The sequence below is a fragment of the Halichoerus grypus genome, chromosome 10, assembly GCF_964656455.1.
Source record: "Halichoerus grypus chromosome 10, mHalGry1.hap1.1, whole genome shotgun sequence".
Lineage (NCBI taxonomy): Eukaryota > Metazoa > Chordata > Mammalia > Carnivora > Phocidae > Halichoerus > Halichoerus grypus.
The window spans coordinates 86,944,536-86,956,653 of record NC_135721.1 but is presented as its reverse complement, the minus strand read 5'-3'; the positions used below and the strand labels follow the sequence as shown (position 1 = coordinate 86,956,653).

Here is a 12,118-nt window from a genome sequence, read left to right as displayed (position 1 = left end):
ACCATTGTTTGATTCCTTTGAGCTTATTTTCCTGATTCTCACATTATCTCAGCAAAATGCTTTGTATGTCCCTTGCCATGAAGCTTCAGTCCAAACATCATTTGAATGTTACAGAAGCATAGAAAGGCTGTTTGTCCTGGCTCCTTTGATGCCTTTGACTGAATTTTCTCTATCGTATTGTATCAGTGGAGGGCAGAGAAGGATCAGGGATGGGGGGTGGGGGGTAGTGATAGTAAGGCTCACATAAGTAGGACTGTTCTAAAAATATGTTTTGGTAAGGAAATCTTTTTTCTTCTCATATTTTCAATAATTTAATTGCTATGTTCTTCTACCCAAAGGTTCCTGTGAGGACAACGTCTCGTTCCCCTGTTCTGTCCCGTCGGGATTCCCCACTGCAAGGCAGTGGACAGCAAAATAGCCAAGCAGGTCAAAGAAACTCCACCAGGTAAGAGAAGAGGGAAGCTTAAAAACAGGTTTACTGCATGGCATATTACATCATGTTTGTTTTCATAAAAATGTTCATAAACATGGAACGTCTGAGGTAAAGAGATGGTCACTTTATAAAAGAAAAACTGCCAGAAAATCCATTATCGTGAATAACAGCAAACTGGTCTCTAGTGAGTCTGAATCCAGTTGTGTATTTCAGCACTTTTAAAATGAAAACTCTCTGGCTCTGTAAGAGCAAGTGGATGGAACAGCAGGGAAGGCATGGGAGAGATTAAGAGAATTGGAACCTGAGGGAGCTTATCATCTAAAGGATGTCCCAAGTGCTTTGGATTGGTACAGAAATCACAAACAGGCTACTAAAGAAAAGTCACTGGTTGACTTACAGTCTGTAATAAACTAGAATTAACCAAATAATATTTTTAGGTTGTGGAGCTGTTCTGCGTACTATACAGTAGCTGTTAGCCACATGAAGCTACTTAAATTTGAATTTAACTTAATTAAAATTTAATAAAATTAAAAGTTAATTTCCTTAGCTACACTAGTCACATTTCATGTGCTCAGTAGCCACATGCAGGCATGGCTACCATGTTATTACCAGTCAGCTATATATATATATTCATCCTGTCAAGTGATTTCCATTGGCCAGTGCCATCCTAGGGGAAGGAAGGAGCACTGTGTTGACTATTTTGTACTTAATCATCACTGAACCTCTGAAATTAGCCTTCTGCACGTGGAGCCTTGATATAACTTGGAGCACAAAGGTGGGTGACAGACCAGAATCTGCAGAGAGCATTCTTAGTCCTTAAATGATGACGGTGCACTGTGGGATTCTCCTGTGACTGAGCCTGTATATTAATTGTGTTCTAGCAAATTTATGCTCTGGGTGCATCCTTGGCCAGGGAGCATTGTAGCCTATGCTCTGTCGCATTTCTAACTCCGTTCATACAAAGTGTAAGTGTCAGCTCTTAATGGCATTGATGGACAGTGAGATCAACAGCCTAGAAGCAGCATAATTTTGTGTGTGACTATATTAAGTGGAATTTTTTTTATAATAAGAAACTGAGTTTATAGCTGTGACAGGAATAGTAACACTTTTCGACTGAGCAGTTGCATTTCCTGTCAGTCGTGATGAAGATTTGGGGTCTGGCTAATGGTAGCCTGTTATTTAACATTTTTTATTTAAGCTTATCTGAGATATTTCATACACCCAAAACTAATGTAACGTTGTGTGTCAGCTACAATTTAAAAAAGGGTATCTGAGATAAAAACCCATGAATGATGTCATTGTAACTTTTGATGAATTTAATGTTGAATGCTGTTTTTAGGCCATTTTTCCCCTCATTTTACCTACATTTCAAAGACATTGGTGGACACATCATGCATCTGTTTATAATTTGATACTACATCTTGGGATAATGCATTAGCTGTTCTCTCTTCTTTTCTAACAGCAGTATTGAGCCCAGGCTGCTGTGGGAGAGAGTGGAGAAGCTGGTGCCCAGGCCTGGCAGTGGCAGCTCCTCGGGGTCCAGCAACTCAGGATCCCAGCCTGGGTCCCACCCTGGGTCTCAGAGTGGCTCTGGGGAGCGCTTCAGAGTGAGATGTAGGATACCTTTGCTTTTCCCTTTCCCCATTAACGCTATTGGGCTATATGATCAATATATTGGAGATCCTTTTCAATCATGTAAAAAGGCCTGTGGTTTTTTTCATAGCTGCATATCACAAAACAGTGTTTCGGTGCAGTTTGCTAATGATACCATAATCTTAATAATACAGAGTTCACTTTTGAGAGCTTATACATGCCTAGCACTGTGAGCACTTTATATGCATTATCTCATTTAATCCTTAAAAGAACCCCATGAGAGAGAGATGTATTGTGTCTCCATTTTATAAACTTAAAGCAACTTCAATTTAGTGAGCTGAAGTAACTTGTCCAAGGTGATTAGCTAAATGTCCGAGCTGGGATTTGAACCCACTTCTTTCAATATGGACTCCCATCAGTGCTGTCATTATTATTGGTTATTTTAACCCTCAAAATAATAAACTGATGAAAATCCCCTCTATTGTATTATTGACATAGTGTAACAACGTATTGTGAATACACATTAAGCAGAGTCAGGTCTGCGTGTGGAGACCTGCCTTGAGTGGGGCTACCAGAAGTGGGCAGGAGGGAAGGGGAGAGAAACAAAGGCTAGGTGGGCTAGGTCAGATTTGTGACACACATCTCTGTGCTTATCTGTTTCTGCCTTTCTTGTTTTTCTTGAATTTCACAGCATCATCCAAATCTGAAGGCTCTCCGTCTCAGCGCATAGAAAATGCAGTGAAAAAACCTGAAGAAAAGAAAGAAGTTTTCAGACCTCTCAAACCTGCTGTAAGAATTATACAAAATCAGTTTTATTTATTCTAAGCTTGAGTGAGTGAGGTCTTTCTATTAAAAATACGTAGTCGAGAGGCCTGCAGTCCTTTCTGTGGCCGCCCCCTCCCCCGACCCCGCACAGATTTGAAGAATTAGAAGGAATGCCATATCCTCAGACACATTTGTGCACACCCCCACCCACCTCGCTGTTGTAGTAATTTTTTTTTTTTAAGTACAAAAGAGAAAAAAACCTTTTTATTTTTATCTTTGCTCAGCATTAACCTTGACATATTCTTGATGAGTTGGGCATTTACAAAACTGGTTTTTAGAGTAAATATTTTTACATTCCCTTTTTCTTCAGCTCACCTATTGATTTAACTTCTGCCTTTTGTTACCGGGAGTGACGGTTGTGACCTCCTCATACTTGGCCTGTAGTCCTTGTTGCATTAACTGACCATGTAACTCTGCCCATTGTGGGATTGTAAGCCTTTTGGAATTTTGATTTCCTGCTTGAATTGATTCCTGTCCTTCCCCTCACTCCCCTTCTTTCTCCCATGCTTCCTTGTGCTGTGCGTTCTTCATCCCTGATGGCTTCTCCGGCTCAATGAAACTGCTCTGCGCTGAAGGGCGAAGTGGTAAGCTCCATGTCTGGAAAATGCCGCAGCCGAGCAGCATTCCAATTGCCTCTTAAGCTTAGATTGTAGTCCATCTACATTTCCTTTCCTCCTTCAACTTGCCTTTTTTTCTTTTCTAGAATTCAAAAGTTCTAAGCTTCTGCTTTATCTTTTTTAACATAGAATTTGCTGTGTATATTTATTATTATTACATAGAACTTCTAAAAATAACTTCTTAAAAAGCCCCAGTTGTAATCATGAAATAGTAAGACTGAAGGTCCGATACTCTGTTATTTCAGAGACTCAAGCTCAAAGAACAGCAACATATTCATAACTGCAGAGAAGGAAGCTCCTTTGGAACTGCTAAAAAGGGAAAGGAAAAATGACTACATAGCCCGCTTTTTTAAAAAAAAGTCATTACTTCTCAAATACAATGCCCAAGTAGAAACCTTGGACTTCTGCATGAAGATGTAGAGTATAAATAATAATCACGCTTAAAAATTATCTGTGGATAATTGCATATTAAAATATCTCAGTATGGAAGGGGGCGCCTGGGTGGCTCAGTCGTTAAGCGTCTGCCTTCGGCTCAGGTCATGATCCCAGGGTCCTGGGATCGAGCCCCGCATCGGGCTCCCTGCTCCGCGGGAAGCCTGCTTCTCCCTCTCCCACTCCCCCTGCTTGTGTTCCCTCTCTCGCTGTGCCTCTCTTTCTGTCAAAATAAATAAATAAAAATCTTTAAAAAAATAAAAAAATAAAAATAAAATATCTCAGTATGGAAGAATCATGGGAAATGAAGCTGCTTTTGAATAATGTCTTTTAAAGTAGATTTCCTTTCTGTCTGATGTTCATATTTGTTGGCAGTATTGCAGGAAAACGTGGGTCAGGTGGTGCCAGGGAAGCACCTTACCTCCTGCCCACAGTAGCACATGCTGCGTCCACTTTCTCACTTCCTGTGCCATGGACCTTCTTAGGAATGTGGCAAGTTGTTAACACTCCGTGAGGTCAGATATACTCACTTTTTCACTTTTCGTAGGTCTGAAATTGTTAAAATAAAAGGTGGAGTTAAAAATAACAAGTTCACCAAAGAAAAACTTTCAGCCCAATTTAACTAAAATCTTGCTTTCTGGGTAATCTCTTTGAAAGTAGACTTTGTTATATAGGCAGAACTCCAAGGATTTTCCTTCACAACATGTGTTGATCTAGAATTTTATGTTAGGGTTTTTAAAAAGCACTGTTAGCCTATCGTAAGCAGATTTATGTTTTTTATTGTTGCGAGATTTGAACTATGTACATTGGTAGCTTTTTATTTTTCCCCCTATTTTTTCACATTTTTTGGTCTGTTCTATCAAAAGCTTTAAGAGCTCACCTTCCTATGTTACTGGTAGATACAGAATAGCTTTACAAAATGGATGTCGTGGCTATTTTATCAATAGTTAAAATGAAGAATGTCTCATAATTTGCTGTTTTCTTCCCAGTACCCCCGGCGCACACCCCTTTGCCTTACTCTCTTTTCTGTCCTGTGCGTTAGGATTTGACTGCACTGGCCAAAGAGCTTCGAGCAGTGGAAGATGTGCGACCACCACACAAAGTGACAGACTACTCCTCATCCAGTGAGGAGTCAGGGACGACAGATGAGGAAGACGATGACGTAGAACAAGAAGGGGCCGAGGAAGCCACCTCTGGACCAGAGGACACCAGAGCAGCGTCAGTCCTTGGTGTATTGTAGAGCGGCTGAGAGTGTCTCCACTGAACTTTTTCCATTTAGAACCAGTTTTTTCTAAACCTATCCTGACTTTATGAACATTTAACATGGAATTCTCCTGGGTTCAGCAACAGGCAGCCTTCATGTTCTTCCCCCTTCTCTTTGTCTGTGTGCGCGGGTGTGTCAGTGCTTCTCCCCAGTACCCCAGTGTATTTTATTTTTTTCTTTTTAGTTTGACAGTATGACAAAAGGGAAGTTTCAGTTCAGTTGAACCACATTAACCATGAGAATTCATTTAGATGTTTTTGCTCAAAAGCAGACTATACTGGCAGACAGTTCTTTGTTGAAGGGGAAGAGCTAAACATTTGTTTTCTTTGAGGAAACTCTATCTGTAGCCTGATCTCGTCTTAGGCCTTTGGGAAGGTGAGGAATCTAAACAGGATGTCCTCGACTCATGGGATGATAGCCCTTCACTTCTGAATTTTGTCTCAATAGGTCATCTCTGAATTTGAGCAATGGTGAAACAGAGTCGGTGAAAACCATGATTGTCCATGACGATGTAGAAAGTGAGCCAGCCATGACCCCATCCAAGGAGGGCACTCTCATCGTCCGCCAGGTACCTGTGTCTTCTCTTTGTTGTTAGAGGCAGAGCTTCTCCTGTAGTCATTAACCCACTTGCTCATTCACTCACTCATGCTGTTTCTACATCATCATCTGTTTTCATGTTAACAAGACCCAGAGGGTAGAGTGTCGGGGGCTAAGGAGGCAGGTATGCTGCATGCCAAGAAGGTAGCTAGCAGTCTTCCACCCCACATTGCTGCTCCTCTGCATGTTGTGCGGCAGCCCTCATTCGAGCACCACGCTGATTCTCACAGTCTGTGTCTGAGTAGTAGAAAAGCCACAGGGAGTCCCTTCAGCAGGCTCGCAGAGCGAGGAGGCAGAGCCCAGGCTGGAGCAGAGCAGCCACGGAGGTTCTGCAAAGAGCTCCCAGCTCTGAGCGTCCGCCGTGCTGCAGCAGGAGCAGCCCTTAGGCAGGAGCAGTGGACGAGCGGATGAGCCTCATCAGTCACAGGAGGGCCTCGTGGAGCAGAAGGGTTGGGAGGACTCTCTTGCGTGTTCTAAAACGTTAGTTTCCTCACTTGTTGAATATTAAATGTGTACCACCCCGATGTGCTCAGTTCGGATTACTCAGCTTTACAACTGTCTGTTCATTTCTTAGCTTAGAAGACAGAGAAGTGATGTGCTTCCCATGACATAGAACAGGCGCCTTTCTAGTGTTTTGGACTTTTCCTGAGTGTGTTTCATGCAATGGCAATGCATTCGGATAGAAAGTGGGAAGAACGTGGAAAAGACCAGGATTCAAAGAAGCGACAGGGTACTCTCTAGAGCTTTAGACAGGAAGATTTTTTAAGAAAAAAAAAAAAAAAAAAAGGGCGAGTGGTTTTGGTGACAACAGCTAGTGTGGCAGAGAAACCAAATTAGGCAGTCACTGACGCTCAAGTCCTGTGGCCACCAGATGATGAGGTACTTTGAATTCTGTTGGCTCAGTCGAGGCATTCGGCGAGGAAGTGTGAACAATTCCGACCAGTTTCCTGTGGTCTTTCCTTGATTATTTAACAGAGTTTGAAAAGTCACACAGCACCTTTAAGTCAGTTATCAGTAGGGTCATAGGGAATGTCAGCAGCGCTTGAGCGAGACGAGTGTGCCTGTTTTTTCTACAGAGTACAGTTGACCAAAAGCGCGCCAGCCATCATGAGAGCAATGGCTTTGCCGGTCGCATTCACCTCTTGCCAGATCTCTTACAGCAAAGCCATTCCTCCTCCACTTCCTCCACCTCCTCCTCCCCATCCTCCAGCCAGCCGACACCCACCATGTCCCCACAGACACCCCAGGACAAGCTCACTACTAATGAGGTATGTCTCGCACCACAGCTGGCTGCTTTCCTAGGGTTTGACCAGCACTGCCTAGTAGCTAGTTTGCAGAGGAGACCTTTCCCACGCCCCTCACCCCTCCTTCCCCACCCGCTTTCTTCTGTCACCTACCCTTCTCCCCAACCCCAAGTAACATGTTTCAGATCTGCATACAAATCCCGTAACCCTAGATCAATGTCCCTCCAACTTGCCAGTTCACTGTTTACTTTTCTCTAGATAGGTGTAGTTGCATGGCTTTCTTTATTCAGTTTATTTTTTTTAAGTCTAAATAAAATGATTGCTGTGTTCTCAGATCCATTATGTATTTGGCATGAAATTCTTATAGTCGTTTGTGGAATCTGCCCTTTTCATTCTTTTTATCTGACAAATAAAATATAGAAAAATTTGGTTAAGCAGACCTGGCCTTATCTGGACACACTTGTTATCCTCTACAGGAATCTCCTTCAAACAGGGCTGGTTGGTTTTTTGTTTTTGATGGGGGGAGATTGTTGGTTGGTTAATCATTTGTTTTCACCAGCCCTGTTAAAAGGACTTCTTTCCTTGAAATTCACAATCACTCAGAGTTGTAAGAAAAGGCCAAATGATTTTTAGGGAAATCTAGAAAATTAGGATGCTAAGAAGAGCAAAGGTCTGAGCATGCTTTTAATTTAAAATTTTGAATGGGAAATCCTGTGTGCTCGTTTGAAGGCTTGGCTGTGGTGCTCAGTCTGGGTGCTAGGTGGGTGATGCTTTGATCTTTGGAATAAGATGATGCCCCCAGTGCAGTGACAGAGTCCACCTTGAGCACCCTGTACTAAATTAAACAAGTGGTTTGATTTCTTGGGAGGTTTGGTTTAAATGCATTTGCCTAACAGTTGAAGGAGGTTGAAAGTGGCATGGAGCTTCAGCCAATCTTGTTAATGTAAGCATTTAACTGTGAGCCTGCTCCTATTTTGGTTCCCTTTTTAGAAAGAATCAGAATAATCCTCTCCCCCTGAGGAGCAGGGCCAAGTCAACTGCTTCTAAGGTGCGCTTGCATAAGATTGGCCATTGGGTGGATTGGCCATTGATCTTAGGACAGGGTGGGAAGCTTGCCTGCAGGCAGCTGTGTCAAGTGGAAGAGAGAGCCTGGGAGCCTAGGTGGGCTTGGGCTCTAGGACATGGCGACTTTTAGCTGCCCATGGAGGGCGAGAAAGTTTTCAGGACTAAAAAGCACTTGATTGGAAGTGTTCTTTTTTCTCCAGTGATATATCCCACCTACACTCACATTTCTCCTTATATTTATATTTAAACTTGGCTCCATTTTGCTCTAATGTACAGTATTTACTATAACCCTTAACTCACTAAACTGGCAAGTTTATTTTTCTGTTTGTTTTGTTTTTAATTGTCATTACATTTCCACTTAACAATTTGTTTCACTTTCTTTGTGTTTTTTTTTGGTCTTAAGTTACACTATTAACCAAAACACTAGTGCTCCTAAAAGAGCAAAAGTATGTGCCATATCTTGTCATTTGCACCTTTGACTAATGAGCCCCTGTTCGATACGGGTTTCCTGATGATGCGCCTAAAATGGTGGTCGCCAAAGCTTCTGTAGCTTTCTGGCAAGAGGCTCATGTTAAAATGAATAATACGAAGTAAAGATTTGCCAATATTCCAACAGAAGTTAATTGGCCTTTTTTGGGCAGAAGAGTAAATTCAGAAATTGATGAACTGAGATAGACATTTCAAACCTCCTTTAGGAGTTTTTATTATAATTATTTATTAAAAAAAAAAACACAACAACAACCAGGAGCATGAAGTATAGATTTTGTTGGTAGCTCGCAGCATTCCTGTCTTAGATGAACAGTATTTCTGAAAAGAGATGTAGCTCTTTTGGTGGTTCCAGGTTGAACAGCCTGCTGGTGGGGTGTGTTGTGCACATGCAGAGGCACCCCTGAGAGTATCTGGGGGGAATGATGCAGGAGGAATAGGTCTTCCTAGTGGGAAACCATGCAGTACAGAAGTGGATTGAAATGTTTTATGTTCATCTTTTTAATGTCATTTGTATTAATAAAATTGAAATTTACATTGCAGACTCAGTCCGCTAGTAGCACACTCCAGAAACACAAATCTTCCTCCTCCTTTACACCTTTTATAGACCCCAGATTACTACAGATTTCTCCATCTAGTGGGACAACAGTGACTTCTGTGGGTAAGTAAACTAGCAACAAGAAAGCAGCTGACAAACAGGACTCGGTCACTTTGTGTTGCTCTTTCTGGTGGCTTAGGCATGGCACGGTGGTGGTTTGTAGGCACAGACCTCAGATACAGAAACACCCATCCTGCTTGCATTGCCTTATTTGCAATGAGCTGCATAGTCAGTTTCCTTTTTCCATATACATTTCTTACAAATTTCTTTTCCTTGACAAAGATTTGGTTATAACGTGAATATTTACTTGAGGTGTAGTCGGGGAGGGAGGCAGATGCAGTGTTTGTGTGTGCAGAAAATAATTTCAAGTGTACTGTGTTCTAGTTGGATTTTCCTGTGATGGAATGAGACCAGAAGCCATAAGGCAAGATCCTACCCGGAAGGGCTCAGTGGTCAATGTGAATCCCACCAACACTAGGCCACAGAGTGACACCCCGGAGATTCGTAAATATAAGAAGAGATTCAACTCTGAGATTCTGTGCGCTGCCTTATGGGGTAGGTATCTTACTCCTACTGTGACTGTCATCGTTTTATTTTCCTAAAGGGTGGACTGGTCTTTTAGAGAAGGTACTATTTTGGACAGTTTGGGGATTTTGTAAAGAGTTGTTGACAGATAAGTGGAAAGACTTCCATGATGCCCACCCTTGTTACCTTCTCCTGCAGAAACATGCAGGTGTATGTGCGGGCTTGCACTTGTTTCAGCCACCGGGTATTGGAATGAAGGATTAAGTTAGATTGCTTTTTAAATGTTTCCGTTGAACATTTTTGCCTTGCTCTTCATGACTTGGGCCTAACGTGGAAATGAAGCTTTTAAAAGCAGTCTGCCATGGGCCACAGTGTGCAGAAGGAGCCTGTGGTGCCATCTTCCTGTTCCTTCTCCACGGTGGTGGTGCAGCCTCTTCACAGCTTACGACAGCACGAGAGGCTCTGCCTGGGGAGGCTGCCACGTGAGGCTCTGCCCTCTCTCATTTGGGGGCTGGCCTCTCTGTCTCCCCTGAGCCATCACCTTCCTCACTCCCACAGATAGACCCTCTCTTGGCTGTACCTTGTCTTCCAGTCCCACACTTTGTTCTTGTTCTCCTTCTGCCTAAACCCCGAAATCAGCTTTTTTAGCAGGGACCCTCTTTCTAGTCCGTTTCTTCATCCCTTGAACGCAAGTGCCAAGTGGACAGAAGACATGCGATCCATTTTGGTTTAAGTGCACAGCACATCGACCTCAACGTGCTGTTTGTTGGAGTGTTCATGATGGCCTCTGCATCCCCAGTGACCACATCAGCCCTCCTGTCCCTGCCCACCTTACCCCTCACCCTCAACCCCTAACCTTGGTAAAGCATTGAGGCTGACGTGAGGGCCTCAGCACTCACCTCCTGAACCTCGAGATGTTCCTTGTTCCTGTTGAAGAGAGCGTCTGTTAAAAGTTCCTCCTTGTCCACCTTTTAGACTTGTATGTGTCTGTTGACTTCTCTCCTGCCTCTTTCCCAAGCTCCTGCTCAGCCTCTCCCTCGGGGTTCGGGAGAGTCTTCTCCCCTCTGCAGACATACCCACTTTTTCTTTCACTCTTGCAGCTCTGGATTTCGCTCCTTGTCACCACTGAGTATCTTAAGTCCCCTAATGATCATAAGGCCTTTTCTGTATTAACCTCGTAGGTAAAGGTAACAGTAGCCACTTTGAGGGGATTACTGGGCTCGCGTACGGCAGCTTGGTCACCGCACGGCGTGCTGAAGTGTTGCTCTGGGAATGCCAGTTGTGATCACATCACAGGGTTGAATTCCACCGTGTTTGGTCTTTCTGAAGGCCCTTTGTGGGGAGTGTGTATCATCAAAATTCAGTACATTACAGTTCGTATAGAAATTAAGTAAGTTAATTCTTTTGAAATTGCTGAAGTAATTTTTATCTAGAATGTTTGCACTTGGTAGCAGTCTTACACCGATTTTATATTCCTCTACTGTCCTGCAAAGTGCTGGACCCCATTTTGTGCCATTAAATGATTTTTTAACTAAAATCCTTCTTTTTCCTAATTAACTTCTTTAATACCTCAGAGAAGAGAGTATCTCGAGCTTGTGTTTTTAAAGATGCAGTGGAACTTTCCATTTTATCAGTAGGTGGAAATGAAAGATAGGCAGATGACATAAAGTTGAAATCTGTTTCTGTAAATTGGTATATTCAAACTTTTCCTTGGCTTGGGGCACATCAGTGGTGGGTTTCCTTAAACTGCCTGTGATAGCTAAGCTAAAAGGTAAGTTAAAAAAGTAAGCCTTTTAAGTTAAGTTTAAAAATAAGCCTTTCAGAGACTTAGACCTAGAAAAGTTAAAACAAGTACTGTAAGAGTGGTAGACTGACAAGGGGAGAAAATTCAGAGGACACTGTAGTATTAGTTTGAAATGGTGACACATTTAAGGTCTGCTGACCAGTGTTGGATAGGTTAGATGGGTTTTTTTGTGCCTTCTTGGAACATGCTAGCCTCAGCATTCTTTTTTAATCATGTTACATAACTGACTTTGTGAGTTGCTGTATATTTATTATATTTTTGTAATAAGACACTTTGCCCATTTGCAGCCAGGATTATTTTAACACATATTTTGAACATCATTGTTCCCACCCCCTTTTTTTTTTTTTTTAATTTTTTTAAATAAAATCTCTACAGCCAACGTGGGGCTCAAACCTATGACCCCGAGATTAAGAGTCGCATGCTCTACCAACTGAGCCAGCCAGGCACCCCAGTTCCCACTCTTAATAGTAAACTGCAGTTTACTACAGAGCTTTGCCTGTAATATCATCATAAAATTTAAAGGAAACTTTAAATCACATGTTATAAAGCTCTTAGCCATTTTTCCCATCAACCTATACCAGATTCCTATGAATACAATTGCAGTGCCTAGTACAGCTTACCTTTGAGCAATTATA

At 42.4% G+C, this 12,118-nt stretch overlaps 1 protein-coding gene across 50 annotated transcripts in view; it reads left to right on the top strand.

Moving 5' to 3' along the window:
- MAP4K4 (mitogen-activated protein kinase kinase kinase kinase 4) overlaps positions 1–12,118 on the top strand; it is a 191,025-nt gene that overhangs the window by 159,456 nt on the left and 19,451 nt on the right. For 20 of the 50 annotated variants that reach the window (XM_078056766.1, XM_078056742.1, XM_078056731.1 and 17 more), the window contains 8 exons: positions 339–445; positions 1,896–2,047; positions 2,718–2,815; positions 4,943–5,118; positions 5,612–5,732; positions 6,838–7,029; positions 9,100–9,217; positions 9,539–9,709. In XM_078056766.1, the coding sequence (XP_077912892.1) occupies positions 339–445; positions 1,896–2,047; positions 2,718–2,815; positions 4,943–5,118; positions 5,612–5,732; positions 6,838–7,029; positions 9,100–9,217; positions 9,539–9,709 (1,135 nt within the window). The remainder of the gene's footprint in view (positions 1–338; positions 446–1,895; positions 2,048–2,717; positions 2,816–4,942; positions 5,119–5,611; positions 5,733–6,837; positions 7,030–9,099; positions 9,218–9,538; positions 9,710–12,118) is intronic. The other 30 variants (XM_078056777.1, XM_078056756.1, XM_078056746.1 and 27 more) reach the window with 3 other exon arrangements.